Here is a 19,050-nt window from a genome sequence, read left to right on the forward strand (position 1 = left end):
CTGGGAGTCCATGGGAGGAACAGGGGCTGCACTGGAGTTGCTTATGCAGCATTTGCTCTGAGGAACAAAGCAGAACCCACCTCTGGATCTGCCATTTCTCTCACAGCTCCTGAGTTTTTTCACAGTGAATCTGGGAGCATTCTTCATGTGTAAGCTCTTGGGTTTGCACAGTCATGTCCAGCATAGGAGTGTTTCTCAGTGCTGTCTGTCTCCATGGATTCGGAGATAACACCATGTTTATCTATTGACTCTCTTACAGTACCACCCCCCTGATTAAGGAAAAGATCCTGAGTGACCTTCCAAAAGATGTAGATTTCCGGCAAACCTGTAGGCCATCTGTCACTGTGGGCAGGCAAGAAGAAACTGGGTAGGGAAACTCAGTCACATGGCAATGTTTATATCTGTCACCACAGCCATTTCATTTAACCAGTTTAAATGTATTTTAATTATTTTCTAGGAAATTGTAAAAAGCAGCAAGTCTGTAGTGAACTGATTCCTGGAAAGGAGACCATTCCTCAAAGTCACTTTATGAGTATGCATGTTTTATCTATATTATAAAATAGAGAAACCTCTATTGAATATCAGCAGATCCCTTTTGGAAAAACTCAATTACCTCCTCTCTGGGACTCAGGTGACAGCATGTGAACTGCTATTATACTATAATATCAACAATAATACTGACATCCCAGGTAATATCAGTGCTGACACATGGTGGCATACAGCAGCTGCCATATCATACTCTGCACTGGAAAGTGCCCCAAGTCCAGGAATGTCTATTTGTGATATGTCTTTTACTTCTGACAGCCATGCAGCTATGACTCCCTTCTCTATGACTCTCCCAACTCTTCAGAATTAGAATCCTTTTGTGTTCCTACCCTGTGAAGGCAGGGATATTCTTAGCAGTACCCTGTAGATTAATATTCCCAACAAATTACAAATACCACTGCAATGCATACATTGATCTGCTGTTCTAATCCTAAAAAGCTGTGCCTGGCACTTGATTTCTTACACACACTGGTTGTGACCACAAACCTTTCCTTGCTTTCACTGAATTTCTAATTTCAGAAATAACTATTAGGAGGCTCAGGGGCTGGAGCTTCTCCCAGATTCAAGCTGAGAAAGTTGTGGTTGTTCAGCCTGGAGAATAGAAGCTGCATGGAGACCTCACAGAAGCCTTCCAGTATCTGAAGACGGCCTACAAGAATGCTGGAGAGGGTCTCTTCATCAGGGACTGGGGTAATGGGTTTAAACTTCAACAGAAGTTCAGATTAGATATAATCTGAAGAAGTTACAGATATAAGAAATATATCTACATATCTTCTATATATAAGATGTATAGAAGTTAAGATGCAAGGAAGATGTTCTTTACTGTGAGGGTGGTGAGGCACTGGAACAAGTTGCTCAAGTAAGTGGGAAATGCTCCATTTCTGGGAATGTAAAGGCCAGGCTGGACAGAGCCTTGGGTGACATGGTCTAGTGGAAGGTGTCCCTGCCCTTGGCAGGGGGTTGGAACTGGATGATCTTAAGGTCCTTTCCAACCCATACCATCCTATGATTCTAGGGTTTCACGACCTGGTAGTGAGAAATCTGAGCTGAAAGCTGGCAGCAGTCTGTGGCCAGCAGCCCATATCCACCAATGTTGTTCCAAACTGGAGTGAGAAAGGAAAATTTTTGCCTGCTTCAGCTAGTATGAAAACTGCTGCACCTTAGTGGAAGATGGGGCTTCAGCCTTTGTATGGGACTTGTGAGACTCATTCACTGTGATACCTGCTATATGAGGCTTCTGGTTTGTGTAATTTAAATTCCAGTTACTCTTAACTACCAGGGTGGAGTGAAGGTCAGAAACAATGAAACTAAGAAATCCTGAGTAGATACCAGCCTCCAACTGTTACTTGTTTCACCTTTGATTTCAAACTCCCCTAAGCACTCACCTTCTCAATGCAGTTGTGTTACTGGTGGTTCCTCCCTGTCACTTCTGTGTCTGGGGTCGATGCCTCTAGGTGAGGGGACAGAGCACTCAGCTGAGCCATGCCCCTGCAGGGAGTCTCTGCATAACTCCACAGCCCTGGGCTGCAATGCTTGGGCTCCTTGGGCTGCACCAGGTCAGCACAAGAGATGGTGGAGCTGCATGAAGTTTGCGAGAAAGTAGCGGGTATGTCTGAGCAGACAGATTTAAAGAGAGGTAAAAATGTTGGTCTACTAAGAGTTGTAGCAGGGGCACAGTCGCTTGGACTGAGGTCAAATGTAATGTCTTTTAAACAGCAGAGTGCTTGATTATTTAGCTGGGCATATTCAAAGTTCATCTTGCTTCTAGTGACCTTGTCTAGGATTTTTGCTCTACTTTTCTGATCTTCAGAGTAAATTTGCTCCCCGTTTTGCTTCCAATGATACAGACTGCCGGACTGAGAACTTGTCTTATAGTTGCATTGGTTTGTGCTGGGAATACTGGAGTATTCTGGATTTTGGGCAATGCAGTTGCATTCATTTTGCAGCAGTAACTTGTTTTTGTACTGAGATATCTTATGAATGATATTGTTCATTTCATTCCCAATGCATTTGTCTTCCAGGTGCTTGTTTTCATAGTTGATTTTAAATGATGCCACGTGTGTTACGCAGTGCTCTAAGAGCTGCACTATGTTAGGGCTGCTCTCTGTTGGTGTGGGGCTAATGTAACTCTGAAAGTGTCTGAGAGTCAGAGGCTGCAGCGGTTTGTCACAGGAAATAGAGACAGAGTGATACGTTGGTTTATTTCTGTCCTCCCTCTCAAGGGGTTCCAGGAGTGAAGTTGCAGCAGTCTTGTAGGAGTAACATGATTCTACTTCATTATTATCATCTAACAGAGGGTTTTCAGAGCTCTGAAAGCCACTCTCTCTGCTCAGCTTTTCTGGCAGTGGGGTTTTATCTCTGGATGTCTCACATCCATCTGTAATTGTCATCTTCTCATTCTCAGTTGAAGATGTCTGCAGATTGTTATCCAGTGACTGTGGTGCATAGTTTGGTGCTCTGGTAATTCCCACATTCCCAGGTGCTGTAGGTGAATCCTTGTGGCTATTCCCTTCCCTTCCTTGGAAATCCAGATTAGATGTGTTTGGGCAAGAGTCTAGGCTGTAGTCTCTTTCAGCAATGTTTTCTGAGGAAGCCTGGGTTGTGTTCTTGCTTTCATCCAAGGGCACACATAGGTTAAATGCATTCGATTCTTGTTTGCTTGGTTTCTCCTGCTGAGCTTCTATGCTCACTTTCTGCTCTGGACTGGGGTTGGTTGGGATTGGTGAATCATTAGACTTTTCTGGCTGTGAGTGAGCACTCTGAGGAGAGTCAGGGGAGGAAACGAGTCCTGCATGTTTACGCAGCCAGTTTATTATCCCCATGGTCAGGGAAAGCTCAGTGTCACAGAGCTTTAGCAAACACTCTTTGCCTTTCCATGTGCTGTGGAAAAAGCCCTGGCTGATAATGTCTAGAGTCGGTTGGGAAGCCATGTTCTCCTCAGCTCCAACATGAAAGCTGTAAATGGACAAAGGTATTTCAACGGCTTGTTCTGAAAAGCTTTCAGATGCACACAGGTCATCGTCTAAGACTGAGTTTATTTTTACTTCATTTGGGTCATAGAAGAGCTCATAAAGGGCATCTCCACTGTAGCTGTCTCTTGGAAATCTACTTGGGACCCCAGGGGTCTGAGCTTCCTTCATTTCATCATCTTGTCCAGGAGAGAATGAATCATAGTAGCCCTCATCACTTGTGGATATGGATTCCTGGTTGTCACTTTTTGGCGTTCCTGTTTCTGTGGAGCTCTCTTTGGAATTGTCACCGTCTTCATCAGGCAACACTTTGGGGACTGTCACAGACTCACCAGCCTGGCTTCTAGCTGTTTCCACATCAGGACCAGATACCTTCCGTACCTTCTTGTCAAACAGAGCACTCTGATGTAGCCTCACCGATTTGTTGATGTTATCCCAGAATTTTGCAAATTCAACTGTCTCACTCTGGCCAGGAGAGGCCAGCTGCTCCACCCCCCCTTGGAAAGAGCCCATGACAGGGCTGTCTTTGTGCTTGCTTCGCCTCAGCAGAACTTCCTTGCTGTTTTCCAGCTCCAGGTGAGCAGAGCTCTCATCAGCAAAGATTTCTCCACAGCCGGTGAGGGAGTCAAAGCTCTTCAGAGAGGCAACATCTTCACACAGGGTGTTGCAGCAGTCATAGGAAGAGTCAGACTGCAGTTCACTGTCTGAGCAGTCTTGGGACAAGCAGTCAGCTGCAAAGCTTTCTCCAGACTTGAAAAGGTAATTTGCAAGGCTCCCGGACAACTCGCTCTTGCAAGCTGGAGAAGACAGATTCTTCTCCTTCTCCACCAGGAACGTGAGGCTGTCTGGTTTGTTTTTTCTTATATGGAATATATCTCTGAGCCCTTTCTTAGATCTCTTGAGGGAAATCCTCTTTCTGGGAATGGTTTTTGCGACAGCTGGAACAAAAGGCATCTGTGGCACAAAGTTCCTGTAATCGATCATCTGGCTGCTGCATGCAGACTGGCTGGGGCTGACCACACACTCTTTCTTACTGCTGGAGCTGGACATCCCTGAAAAGCTGATGCTGTTCACAAGCCGGCCTTTACCCTTTCCAGAAAACCCTTCCTCACAAGCCCTACTGCTGGAGCTGCAGTGCTCTGTTTTGTCTGCCTCAGCAACACAGTCATGGGTTTTACTCTTCCTTACAAGTTTGTAAGAGGACCCAGATGATTTTTCCAGGCTGTGGTCACCAGCTCCATTCCTTGTTGCTCTGGTAGAAAACCTGTAGTTCTTGTGTGTGGCCAAACATGCCAGCCGGACTTCCGCTACACTTTGGTTTCCGTCCAGAGCTGCTGTTTTGTCTTTCCCTATATTGTCTTTGCTTATAGGAACTGGGAGCACTGGTGGCCCTTTCTCATGTTGCACACTGGATTTTATGAAGGTCTTTCCCCTCTTGAGCTCCATCCTGCTTCTTCACATCTGTTTCTGTAACAAAAGCAGCAGCAGAAAAATATTGTGAGGTTGGTGACAAGCACTTGTAAACTTCAAAAACAACTGGACAACAAAGGTATGGGTATTAAACATTAATAGAATGGGCTTGTCACCAGTGTCGCCATCACTGAGTCATGGCATTGCATGAGTAACTGGAGGTACATTAGTAATGGTTGGAAGATCCTTTCCTGCCTTGTATCAACTGCAATATTGAGTAAGTCAATGAAGTTACATAAAGATGGTATGCATTATGGGTTGGTCCTGAGGCCTAGAGAATATTTCGTCTGTTAGAAATGAGGGGGTTTGGGGTTTAGGGTTATAATTTCAAGGGGGCTTTTAACCAGATAGATGTCCTATTCCAAAAGTAGAAGAGGCATCAATAAAAAACAATGCCTGAGGAACTCAAACGTGCAAGTGTGTGTGCATCACGGAGGCAGCAGTTCATAAATTACAGAATCATAAAATAGTTAGGGTTGGAAAAGACCTTAAGATCATCTAGTTCCAACCCCCCTGCCATGGGCAGGGACACCTCACACTAAACCATCTCACCCAAGGCCCTGTTCAACCTGGCCTTGAACACCGCCAGGGATGGGGCATTCACAACCTCCCTGGGCAACCCATTCCAGTGCCTCACTGCCCTTACAGTAAAGAACTTCTTCCTTATATCCAATCTAAACTTCCCCTGTTTAAGTTTTAACCCGTTACCTCTTGTCCTGTCACTACAGTGCCTAATGAAGAGTCCCTCTCCAGCACCTTTGTAGGCCCCCTTCAGATACTGGAAGGCTGCTATGAGGTCTCCACGCAGCCTTCTCTTCTCCAGGCTGAACAGCCCCAACTTTCTCAGCCTGTCTTCATACGGGAGGTGCTCCTGCCCCGATCATCCTCGTGGCCTCCTCTGGACTTGTTCCAACAGTTCCATGTCCTTCAATCTGTGTCTTTGAGGAGGACAAAGAGCTCAAGGTGGACCAAGCTGAGAAAATGGATCAAGCACTTGACATATGGTGCTCACTTTATGTTAAATTGATCCTTACCTATGAATAGAAAATCCATAAACCTTGGTAGTACTGCAGAAAGCGTGCTGAAACTGAATTACTGCATTTGCTTCCTCCTGAGCATAATCCATCCTTTTCTGCACTACTGCTTTTACTGTAAAACGTCAAAAGTGCCACACTAAAAATCACTGTTAACTATGCCAGAAGTGTCATTTCCAGTTGAGAAAGGCTGGTGTAGCACACAAGGCATTTTCACATTGAATCTGCATTGTGCATTACTTAGCTGTTTCCAAAAATACTCTATTACCTCTATCAATGCCAATTTTTGACTCTGCCTCTATGGTTTAGTACTGAATCTGGTTTATGTTCTCAGAAATCTAATTAGTCATTAATTATTTTAGCCATGACACTTTCAGTTTTCCAGCAGTTATTCCATTGACTGATCTGATCCTTTCCTGCCTTGTATCAACTTGAATATTGAGTAAGCCTGTGGAGTTACATACAGGTAGGTCAGGGAAGAAGCAAGCACTTCCTAAAAGCTGATAGAGAAACCAGATTTTTACTGGATGGGAAGTAGGACAAAGTTTCCAGGTCCTATTCATGAAAGAATGTGCTTGGATCTTTCCTTAATGAAATCTCAGTTAATAATTTATCTTGTTTTGAATTGTTTAGATGTAATAACAAATATCACTTAGAGCCACTGAGCTCTGCACCACACACAAACAACACAATGCTGTCTCTAGCATTCCTTGACGAACCATATGTAACTGCTCTGATGAAATGAAAAATTACCAATACTCCCTTGAAAACAATCTTAGATCTATCTGTGGATCCAGACATACACACAGTACAAAGACAGCCAGGGAAATTTTAAATTCAGCACCAAGCCTAGCCTTCATACACTCTGAAAGTACAACTTATATCAGTCTTTAGCGTGCCTTGGACTATAACAGCTGTCTGGAGCTTCCAGAGGCTTTCCAGTTGCCAGGAGCTACTGTGAACAGCAACACAGAGCAATGAACACCTTGAAGGCTACGGGAGTTGTGTCACCTGCAGCAGGTCCCCAGCAGGCAAGTCATTGAATCAACCAGGTTGGAAAAGACCTTTAAGATCATCAAATCCAACCATTACCCCAGATCAGTGACACCCTGTTTCTCAGAGAAACTGCAGTCTAGCAGGTGATTAACAATATTGGCAAGCACATGTAGGTCAGTGACAAAAGGTGGAAAAGGTAAGGGTAAGGTGTGAATCTTTAACATCAGGAGTATGGATGCTATGGAAAACATGGAGGGTGGTTATAGGTAGACATCTATCAGTATGATCGAGATGTTGGCACATTTATTTGCATTAGGAGCTGCATGTGAGTATTGCAGTGCCTTCTTAATGAAAGCCAGTAAACATTTTACTACGCTGTCAGGTATCTAGAGTTCACTGATGCTGCAGGAAACTTGTTTTGCATATATAGAAATAGGTCACTGGGACATGATTATAGTCCTCTTCTGAAAAGCAAGGTGTGATTGAGAAGAAATTCAGTGTGCAGAACTTCATCAGCACTGTGAAAACAATCAGAAATAGCTGCTGCAAGACCAGGTATTAATATCCCCAAAATAAAGTGTCTTAACATCTCAGTCCTTTGCAATTGTTGATGTAGGTACTGTGCCCCTGTGGGAAGTACTGCTGCTGAGAAACTACTTAGAGATCTGTGACAAATGGCAAATGCTAGTGTTACGACAATGTTATGGAGGACTCTTTGAAGCCCTACAGCTATTTCTGCCCATTCTGAGTATTAATCAAGGGTCATTTTTGTAGGAAATTGCATACTTGGAAAATTTTTCTGTAGGAACATTCAAAAGGCTTTAAAGGTGGATTTGTTTTATTGTCAACTATGAAAATTGTTAAAACTAAGAATTCTGGATGCCATTAGATAATATTTTGAATAAAGAAATCTTTGATCTGAATTCTGTCTCCTTGATATGAAACACAATGAACTACCAGTTTGATAAATGGTTTAGAAATAGTTTGATAACTGAGCCTAGAAACTTCAAGGCTTGTTCTTCTCTGTTAGGTGAACAGTTTTATCATGAAAGCCCAAATGGCCTGAATAACATCTGTACTGAAAATATATGTAGTATAATAATGTTAGCTACACTTACAGTACCCTGTTGTACTTTTTGAGTTTCCCCTGATAAGAAAGAAAAGGTGTAGGGTTTTTGTTTGTGTTTTAAAATTTAATATACATACAGTCACCAACTTTGTATTCTGTTTAATGTCTCTAATCCTATATATTCTTTTTCCCATTTCCTTCAGGATTCATGCCAGTCTAATTAGTATCTATTTCATTGTGTCATCCTGCTTATTCTGTTTTAACACTGGCACAGCTTCAGGAATCTTCCCCATTAAAAATGTTATTAAGTAAATGAACACCAAGAAGGGGAAGATCTCAATCAGCTCTGACTGCAGAGCCTGCAGGGTTTTTAACAAAGTCATCTCAGATGCTGTTTTGTAACTTCCCATCCTGTGAGTTCCTTTTCATCCTCATGTGCTATCCATTATCAGTAAGCTGCTTTCCAAATATAGAACAGAAATATTTATGCAATGCCACTCTCTTTCTATATCTATTAGTACTTTTAGCACTTTTGGTTGTAATGGACTATACCACGATACCTTTTTTTTTCTCTCTGCAGTGACACAAGTTTTATCTCTAACCCAGAAGTGGTACCAGTGAAGTTAGAAACATATTGAAGTGCTGTAAGGGGAAGTTATCCTCCAGTGCTTATGTGAAATCCCATGAAAAATGATTTAGGCATTTAACAAATGGTCCATCTTCTCTGGGATTTCTTGACCCATGCACTTGGCTACACTACTGGCTGTCCCTGGTCTCCTCTTAGGCTTAACTTGTGGTATATCCCTTCTTCCACAAGGATAAATAAACGGCATATGAGGGACTGATTTCCACCTTTGCAAAGGAAATACATTTTGTAATCACTATGAAGTAAAAATCTGGTAGGTAGTCTACTAAAGCTAGGTTGTTCTGTTTTCAGTAGGCTCTGGGTGTTTTCTTTGTTAATGTTACCTATGGAGCACGCTTAAATAGAGGACATCCTTGAATCTTACATGGGCTACAGTTTGTCATTTACAATGGTCTTAAGTGCAGCAACATTGAGACTTCCCATCTACAGTAAACAGTACAATTACCTGCTTTGGTCATACCAGCTGCTCACTTTCAGGATTTCACCAGTATCTAAGCAGGCAGTTAGATCTGGAATTTGGGTTTGTACTATAATGAAATACAGTTTTGGTTTAAATTTGGATAATATTGATCATGCTCAAACATATACCATCTGTGCAGGCTGTTTGAGTCTTTTCATAAAATCGGGTTTTACTGTGTCTGTGATTCATCTAGAAGTAAATGAAAGTTTTAGAATGGGAAGGTGAACGCATTCCTGTGGGCTGAGGAGACTTGGTTTTAGGACAGTCAGAGCAATTGCTTATAGTTCTGGGTTATGAGGATCTGAACAAGACTGAGTTAGGTAACTGTTCTGGTTAATAAGTGCCATATTCAGATGGCCTAAATTCTACCTGAGTCCAGGACAACAGACAAGGGCCAAAGAGGGGTGCAGCCAAGCTGGAAGCAGGAAGAGGATGGATGGAGGCATTATTCAAACTGACCAAATACTGACACTGTTGTATGGGTCAGAGAAGAGGGGCGTCACATGTGCTAGTACCCATGGCTCCCAAAGCTTTCTGCTAAGCTGAGCTGTCTACAGTTCTCCCTCTCTGGAGGAATGGGGAGCAACTTTCTTTGTATTTTGGGCTTATCTCACAGTAGAAAGGTTTGCTTGGGTTATCTTCAAAGGAAAAGTAAAATAAATTGTACCTTTATGTGTCAGTAGATAAAATAGTGGTCCTTTTGGGTGTAACTCTAAGGAAGATCATCTTATTGGAAAAACAGAAGTATCTGCTTCAGTGGGGTTGCATACATGGGAATAATAGTGTTACGAAGAGGAAATTCAGATTAACACTCTGGCTTCAGCAAGTTTGGCTCAGAATTACTTTTGCTTAAGTAGAAAGAATATGACTAAGACTCATTTATTACCAAATCTTATCAGCTCTCTGACTTGGACACTCCTACTTATTTGTTTGATGTGTAATTTATATATAATTGTCTCTCTTGGAGATAGGAACAAGCAAAATTCAGAATATAGTTGTTATTTTGCAGGGGAGATAGGAGTGCTTTTTCTGCTTCTTTAAATTTACATCATTCTTAAAGTTGGCAGGTTGTGGAGATGGTACCTTGCTTTCTCTTGCTAAGCAGAATTCTGCTTGGCACTTGAAGCCTTAATTTCACTTCCCTCCAAGCGTTTTGCTTTTATTAAATGAAAGAGTTGATAAACCTTGCATCCTCTTTTAGGTTTTTATTTTAAAAAGAAGGAAAAAATTCCATGTGGATTGCTTTTATGTTTTAGGATACAAGTTTGGAGCAAGTCCAAAATCCTTTTCCCACAAGTGGCTTTGTATCAATCAAACTTAAGATCCTGAGTATCAGTGTTGCCTTTGAAAACGTTACCCCTGCTTTCCAAATAAAAATGGTAGCATAATTATATTTCCTGAAAACATATCTCTGCTTTGGGCATTGGGGCATGTGTTATGCTTAAAATAGATGCACTTTAAGGAAAAATGTTAGGATTTTTTCATAGTTCTTAAGAAATTCTATAATAGAAAAAGGAAAGAAGAATGGAGCACTCTGGGAGGCTCTCCCTTCTTATGCCTTCTATACCTTGGGATGATTTCTGCTGAGCATCAGTTGGAAGTACTATAATAGAAAACCAAGCAAGCATGAGGTGGTGAGAGCCATAGCTACTTTTAAACTCAGTGGACAATGCTAATTTTTAATGCTTAGTTTCTAATCAATCAGCAATGCCTAAAGACCAGCTGGTGCTCCCAGTGAAGTGGGGAGGGGGATTTGTTTGGAATAAGACTGCTTATTTTCAGTCAAAAACCTTAATTCTCTATCTCAGAAAAGTTAATAATGGAAATACTAATAATCATGAGCATACATTCCATTCTATTAATTTGATTTTTAATTGCAAAGCAATAAAATCTGTCCTTGCTAGATCACAGTGATACCCTGTTTGCAGTTACTGTAACACTGCTTCTCGTAACAGTAAACATAATAAACAATAAATGTAACAGTTCTTATGGTGAAAACTAAAGAGGATTTTAAAGCAAGGCTCATCTTCTCACTTAAACTGATTACCCTGCTAGTATCTCATCTCCATTAGAAAACAGAAGAGAACTGGGTGGAAAGGCTGGAGGATGTAATCACGGACGTCATGATTCAGGAAACAGAAGACTGTTTATTTTTAAAGATGCCTGTGTGACACACAAACCTGCATTGAGATCATGCCTCTTGTGAGGAGTATTCCCTTCATCATCCTTAGTGGCTGTATTTTATCATTCCCTTTAATCATTTGTCTCTCTTGGGTAACCCAGGATGCCTAATTATTTGCATATACATTTAGGTCAGGCAATGGTTTTCTCACTAAGAATTGGCAAAAAGTACATTGGTGTGATTTTCTCCAACCTTAATTCCCCTGAGCACACAAAGTAAAATCTTATACTCCCCAGCAGAATGCTAGAGGGATGTGTAGTTAAATGCTTAATCTTACTAGCAATGTGCTGTAGGGAAGCCTGACCCTTCCTTTAAGCCCTGCCAAGTGTTCTGTGGAGCTCAGAATTTTCCATAGTAGAATTAACCACGTTTCTAGTCCCAGCATCCTGACCTGCTGTGTGCTGACAGGAGGGGTCCCTGGGGAACAGCGGCACCCACTGCTTCCCGCAGCCCATTGTGGGGCACCCGGTGCTTCCCCCAGCTCTGTGGGGGGTGTGTGGTAGGGTGGGGTGGAAGGAGGCTGGTATCGTGACAAAAGGAGACACATTCTCTGCCAAATCCCCTGTGCCTGTCACACAGTTTTCTTCTATACCTGAGGCCGAAAGAAATGAAACTGCTTGAAATGTTCCAGTTACACCATATAAAAGGGCAGCACAAACTCCTTCCTAGGGAGTTATCGGATCATCACTCTATTGCTAGGAGAAGGCAGCTGAGCAGAAATTTCCACTGTGTACCTGAGAAGGAAACAGCATTTTTCACTTGCTCCGACCAGCAGCCTGTTGGCACCAGGCAGCTAACTGTTAATGCTGTCAGCTTTGGCTGTTTTCAGTAATTTATGGCTTCAAAAGGAGATAGGATGTGCTTTTATATAGATACAGGCACACACTTGTCAGATATATGGAAAATTAAGTAAAAAACAATGCTCCAAAAATGAGCAGTCATCCTGAAATAACGGTGTCTTGGAGCCGCTGCGAGTGTCAGAGCAAAGGAAATGCCATTGCACCAGAGCAAACAATAAGGTAGATTACAAAAATCCTACTCACCATGCTTTATCACTGAGCTGAAATCCTCTTGTCTCCAAGCCTTGCTACTAATGCTGGTCTTTATCCAGAGGCTCCTGTGATGCTTTTCAGATTCTGAGGGGCTGGACCACTGCTGCTCTCCACTGTTACTCTCCACCCCCTGTCTTTTCCTCCTCCTTCTTCCTTCATCCCCACCCCCTCATTCCTCCTGCATGTAGCTTTTTCATACCTTCCATAGATTTTAGGCTTCCACACGTAGCTTGATTTAGGAAAGATGCTTATTTTAGCTATCTGCTTGATGTCATGGAAATGCTTCCGTTGCTAAAGAATAAAAGCCCAAAAGGTAAGTGAAGGAGTACTGAGCCAGCATTTTGGTTCCTCTCCATATGACTGCTTATTTTATAGGGAGGAACACATCCAAATTAATTTCATTTCCCACTTTGTTTATTTTTTGCTCCTGGCTAGGATTCAGGAAAACCAGTCCTAACATGTTCTTAGGCTAGTGAGATGCTTCATTGTGCATTGTATGCAGCTTATTCGACTGTGTCACCCTGTGTAGGGCTTTTGTTAATGCCTAAGTTAGAGGTGATTTCATGTGACAGCAAAGTGGTCTAAGGGGAGAGAATGAATATTGCTGCTGTCCAAAGCTAGGGTGCCTGGTGTTAGCCTCATATAGCTTTCCACAAACATGGTTTATTGCATTCTTATTACAGTTAGTCCAACTTCCGCTTCTGTGTGCAGTGAAGTCAGTATCTGATGTTACTACATCATTCTTTGTTATATAGATGAGTTTATTACCCTCACAAACACCAGAGCTTTAATTTCAGGAAAGCATAAAGCTGGCATCCTTGCCCAAGCCCTCTCCCAGTGAAGGGCTTCATATCTTCACCATCCATCCCCATCAACTGTCCTCTGAGTCCTTCATATCAGTCTCTCAAAGCCCCAAACTTCTCCTTTCTGCCTGTTGAAACACCTCTGCTGGGGGCCATGATTAGGAGCCTTTTAAAAGCAAAAGTGTATGCCGTGAAGCAGTGGCTTAGTCCACTTCAGTAGCTGCAGTTTAGAGCTGTAGTCTAGGACAAGGCAGTAGTTTGTGTGCAGACTGGCATATCCACAGATACTTTGCCATTCTGATGTAGGGGCTACTATCACTGTTGCTCTAACATAGCGAATGGGCACCCCTAACAGGGTGAGACAGAGCAAGTTCAGACAGGTCCAATCTGTGCAGGTATTTAGAAAACAAAACAAAAGCCTTCACCTGCTACTAGAGGCACTTTTTACAAGGGCATGCAGTCACAGGGCAAGGGAGAATGGTTTTAAACTGACAGTGGGGAGACTGAGATTAGACATTAGGAAGAAATTCTTCCCTGCAAGGGTGCTGAGGCGCTGGCACAGGGTGCTCAGAGAAGCTGTGGCTGCCCCATCACCGGCAGTGTTCAGGGCCAGGTTGGACACAGGGGCTTGGAGCAACCTGCTCTAGTGTGAGGTGTCCCTGCCTGTGGCAGGGGGTTGGAACTGGATGAGCTTTAAGGTCCCTTCCAACACAATCCATGTGATTCTATTATTCTATTTGTTCTCATCTTCCTATTCACGGTGTGATTTAGCTGAACCTTAGAATTGGAGGAGGGAAGGAGCTTAATCTTTTGTGCTGTCTGGGCTTCTAAAGCTGAAAAATCAGCCAGCTAACCTTAAAGCAGGCAGAACAGCGTGTTCCTGCTCTGAGTGCCAGCCCCTAAGTAATTCAGGTGTCCCTGATGATAGAAACTGGAAAGTTACATCTTGGAAAACACCACAGGTTCAATCCAACCTGCAATCAGTAGAAAGCCTTTGTATAACTTCACTAAAAAACCGGTGGGAGGAAAGAAGCTGTGAAAGGATCCTAGTAGCTCTACCAAGTAAATTCAGACCAATCATAAGAGAAAATACAGTAATTACAAATAGATGGGAAGGTTTTTATTCTGCATTAAGTATTTGTGTTAATGCAGGAGGAAGCCTTTCTTCATGGTGGGTCCAGGTTTTCAGGTAGTACATCCTTGCTCTGCAGTGATGTCGCTTTTGAGAACCTCTACTTTTGTGTAGTCTGCTTTGAAGTCCTTTATTCAAAGAAATACCAAGGCTTGTTGGAAATGCTGGCAGACATGAGATCACTTACGGTGCTGATTCAAGGCTGACGGCTGGTGTTGATATTGTCTGAGCAAACCTAGCAAAATGAGGGGTTTAGAGTTTTGAGCTGGAAATCACTCAGGCATAACTTCTGAGCTGACTTTCTGAACTCTGAAGTGTAGGCATTAAAGGTAAAGGCACATCAGAAAAGATATATCAAAATATGTTATATGAAGAAGGAAGTACCCAACAGAGAGCACTTAAAATTGCTTTTGAAGCCTAACTGATGTTCAACTCAAGCTCCGTCAGACAAGCCATCCTCAAAGATTTAGAGAAGAGAACCTGGCCAGGAAGGAGCTCATGGCTCCAGTAGTGTTTCAGGTAGAGCTGTCTATCTTCAGAGCAGTCTGCTGCTCCTCAGGAATTTGGAAGCTCTCATATAGATGCCCCTTTTCTGACTAATGGCACCTTAGCTGGAGGAGTTAAAAGGAGATCACTCTAGACCTGGGTGGTTCAAACCTGTTCATGATGACTCAGATAAAGCAGCTCCTGTGATGAGAGAATTCTGGCTTTTAGAATGTTTACTGCAGGATGTCTATAGGGACAAACATTTCCATATTCAGAGCCTTTTATTTCCCTTCATCAAGAGAAGAGGCTTAAATCCAGTTGCTATCCATAGCCATAACCTGCATTAGCCTAAATCACATTCTCATTGCATGCACTGGTAAGTGCATGGTATATTGAATAGCAGCTGAACCATGGTAGCCTTTATGCAGTGGAGCTTTTTTCTCTTCCTAGGTGGTTCTCAACTTGTAGTTCCTGGAACTACCTTTTTCTGCTATCACTTCCTTTCAGCCCATCAGCTGTGGCTGTTGATCTGCTTGGTTCAAAATGTTGGTTCTTGAGAACCTAATCATCCTGTCTGATTAATTCAGTCTGTCCAGAATTGTTTTGGGCATCAATGGGCATAAAGGGGAAGGGAAATCAGAAAGCTGTAAATGAGGGGCACATAGAACAGCTGCCATCTGTTTAGCAGAAGCACACAGCCCTTGGCATGGGGAGGGAGGGCCCTTGAGAAAAGAGGGACTAAGGAACATACAGTCACTGGTGTGGCCAGAGTAGGGCAGCAGGGATCCTTTATATCTAATGAGAAGGACAGGGGAAAGGAGTAGGAAAATCTACATAAGAGGCAATATGGGAATGCTCTCTCCCACAATATGGGAGGGAGTTTTTAGGTTTAGCAGGCCCAGCCTGCCAGAACTTGAAAGCCTGCATCTCCCCAGTGTGGGTAACATATGTCTGCATGACATGATTGAAGACAACTATTAGCATGAGCAACTCACTAACAGCAAACTATACTACTCTTTTATTTTCTGTCATGGAAGAAAGCCTTAGCACATTCCTTAACCTCAAGACTTTGAACAAAACCGTTTGCTGAGATAGCTTTATTTGTTTCCAAGGAATTACTTACAGAATGAATTTGACCCAGGCAGTTTTCTGCCAGCGAGCTAATGAAGAGTCTAACATCTCCAGTCCAGTTGAGCTTTTTGCTCACATCAGCTTAAACTTAATTATTCAGAAATTCTTATCAGTATTTCTTGGTTTTGAATGTCGTAAAGAACTGGTAATGGGATATGGATCTTTTCCTTTCCAGATTGCTAGGAGGAGACGGGCCTTGGTTGAGGGGAACAATCTTTGCTGCTTATCTGCTTCCCATGACTTGCACTGCATTAATTGCTACTCTCAGTTACTTGGTGAACTAGTGTCTGCTGCAATACCTGGGACCGCGAATTGCTGTTAATAACATCACTACTTAGCAAAAGGAAATAGAAGGATTTTTTTTTCTATAAGTCTGTTCCACCTCAACATCTCCTCCTGCCTGTCTTCCCTGTGAGGCACTGTTGTTGCCATATTTGCTGCCCAGGGGGGTTAGGTGGAGCAGGTAGGGTTGTAAGAGCCTCTTTCAGTACTGGTATTAAACACCTTGGCTGTCCTGCCTGCCAGCCACCCTTGGGAGTGCCAATAATGATGCTTTTGACCACAGAAAGGAGTGCTGAGTGCCTCCAGGATGGATTGGGATGGACCCCCCGGTGGGATGGGGGAGAGAATTGCAAGAGTAAAATTGAGACAGTTCATGGCTTGGGATAAAGACAGTTTAATGGCTAAAGTAAAAGCCACGCACAAGCAAAGGAGACCAAGGAATTCATTCACCACTGCCCATGGCAGGTGTTCAGCCCTCCTCAGGACAGCAGGGCTCCATAATGTGTAACTGTTACGTGGGAAGACAAACACCATCATCCAGAAGTCCGCCTTTCCTTCTTCTTCCCCCAGCTTTATATGCTGAGTGTGACAACATATGGTCTGGGATATCCCTTGGGTCCACTGGGTTCAGCTGTCCCAGCTGTGACCCCTCCAACTCTGTGTGTACCGCCAGCCTGCTCACTGGTGGGGTGAGGAGCAGAAAAGGCCTTGGCTCTGTGTGAGCACTGTTAAGTGATAACTGAACCATCCCTGTGTGATCAGTGCTGTTTCCAGCACAAATCCAAAACATACTAGCTACTATGAAGCAAATTAACTATCCCAGCCAAAACCATCACATGAGGCAAGAATACCTCCACTTTATTGAGCTGCTGTTGTCATTAACAGATGCCCCCTGTCTCAAAGGCAAAATAACCATTCAGCATAAAGGATGGGGGACGGCAAACTGCACTATTCCACAGATATCCCAGTGCTCCCTATAAGCAAAATTTTCTGACCTTCTGCTGAGGAAGACTATTGTAATGAGTTGAGGGAAGCCTATAGAAATTTTTAATCACTGTTTTGCATTACTTGGTTTCCCTGCTTAATTTTATATTGCTCTCTGCCTCAAGACATACAATTAAGGCTTTGCTAAAGGCTCAGCCAGGAAACTCAAGAAAGAGATATAGGTGTAAGTAGCCAGAGATACACAGCTTCAAATAATAGAGACAGAACATCAGTGAAGGAGAAACTCAGTGGCTCTAATGAGATAGTCTTTCAAATGCTGAAGCTGGAATCAAAGAAAGGCTAAAACCAAGAAGACCTAGATAAGAGAGAAGTGAGTAGTTAGATGAAATTAGTAAAGGGTGAGTATAATAGCACAGAGGCTCAGATCTACATGTACAGTGATCCTGAGCTGTGAGTAGGAGAGGCTGCTGCTCCCATTTTTCTGCCTTTCACTGTATGCTTTTATTTAGTACCTCAATTGAAAAATAGTGTGTATGGCACAGAAACATTGGCTTGGTCATACCACAGAAGATTCACTTGTCACAGGATCTTGCAAAGGAGTCCTCATGAGTGGAATGGGGGCCATGAATCCAGTCACAAATCCTGTTCTGAGGGAAGACACCTCTTGGCTGAGTGTGTAGTTGGTGGGACCAGAAGGGAAGAGAGCACTACAGCCAATTTGCTAAGAGCAACAAGTAGCCTCTTACTGTATGGAAAATCCCACTTGCCTACCAAGTCTGTATTTAATACAGGCAAACAAAAGAATATTTGGAAGACAGATGATAAATGAAGCCTCTGAAATTGCCAGCGGTGCAGTTGGTAACAATGAGGTTAGAAATGCTTATGGTTGATTTACTCAGTGGAATGTACATTTTGGAAACAAATCTGTGTGTTGGGTTTATGTTACTGGTGGCAGTGTCACAAGCTGGATTTCATTTTAAAGTGGCAAGTTGCACATCTTAGAAGAGAACAGAATACACATGTTTAAATGCAGTTTGCTGGCAGACCTGGAGGTAATGTTTGGTGGTGTTTGCTCCTCTTGTTCTTCTGCCCCTTTTGTACTACTAGGTGGTAATGACTAACTCCAGAAGCTTACTGCCTGCTGCTGCCTTAACTGCCATCACAGTGGAAGGTGAAACCTCTGACCATGTTCCCTGATGTCATTAAATGATGCTTGTGGTAGGAGTATGGCATTACAAGTAAGGCTTATATGGCAGTGAAATATGACCATTAATATGTTTTTGCAGCTGCAGTAAGTAAAGCAGTAAAACTAAAGCAACTCAGCTTCTGACAAAGTGCTTCATTAATGTATCACAAGTATTGACAATGCCAAGGTCATCATTTGCTTTGCAGCTGCACGAATTACCAGCCAGTTCTAAAATATGCTATTTTATGGGTTTTCTAGTTGGCAGGCTATTTAGAGAAGGGTGATTTGTTGAGCACTATTCTTTGGGCTTTATCCTTTCATAGCTTTGGCTGTTACCATCGCTCTGCAACAAAACAGTCTCTCCCAGCTGTCTGATTTTTCACAGAGGGGTTATTAACATTTCTAAGCCAGCTGATATGCCTAGGCAGTTCCCAAGCATATTAAACTGTTACATATTTCTCTTACAAATGTGCAGTAGCCATTTTCCAACCCAGAGCCGAGTGCCAGTGCAAGCCAGTGGTGGCTGGGAGACGGGAGCAGTGTCTGTGGAGAGCTGGGAGCCAAGCTCAGCGGGGCCATGCGAGTGGTGCTGTGTTACGGTAGGGTATCTGCTCTGTTCTTTGTTGCTGTGTGTTGGGGGGAGTGGTAAGCCTGTGGAACA

The 19,050-nt window shown here is 42.9% G+C and overlaps 2 protein-coding genes across 2 annotated transcripts in view; both read right to left on the reverse strand.

Moving 5' to 3' along the window:
* AMER3 (APC membrane recruitment protein 3) overlaps positions 1–12,566 on the reverse strand; it is a 36,183-nt gene extending 23,617 nt beyond the window's left edge. Inside the window, exons 1-2 of the mRNA XM_061379044.1 lie at positions 12,416–12,566; positions 1,932–4,982 (exon numbers count right to left, since the gene is read on the reverse strand). Of these exons, the coding sequence (XP_061235028.1) occupies positions 1,950–4,961 (3,012 nt within the window). The 5' untranslated portion in view covers positions 4,962–4,982; positions 12,416–12,566 and the 3' untranslated portion in view covers positions 1,932–1,949. The remainder of the gene's footprint in view (positions 1–1,931; positions 4,983–12,415) is intronic.
* The window catches only part of PLEKHB2 (pleckstrin homology domain containing B2), a 472,273-nt gene that overhangs the window by 308,412 nt on the left and 144,811 nt on the right, over positions 1–19,050 (reverse strand). The gene's annotated exons all lie outside the window — the stretch shown is intronic.

This window comes from Neopsephotus bourkii, unplaced genomic scaffold, assembly GCF_033783945.1.
Source record: "Neopsephotus bourkii isolate Nb327-2 ecotype Australia unplaced genomic scaffold, CSIRO-AGI_Nbou_v1 NB_1768, whole genome shotgun sequence".
Lineage (NCBI taxonomy): Eukaryota > Metazoa > Chordata > Aves > Psittaciformes > Psittacidae > Neopsephotus > Neopsephotus bourkii.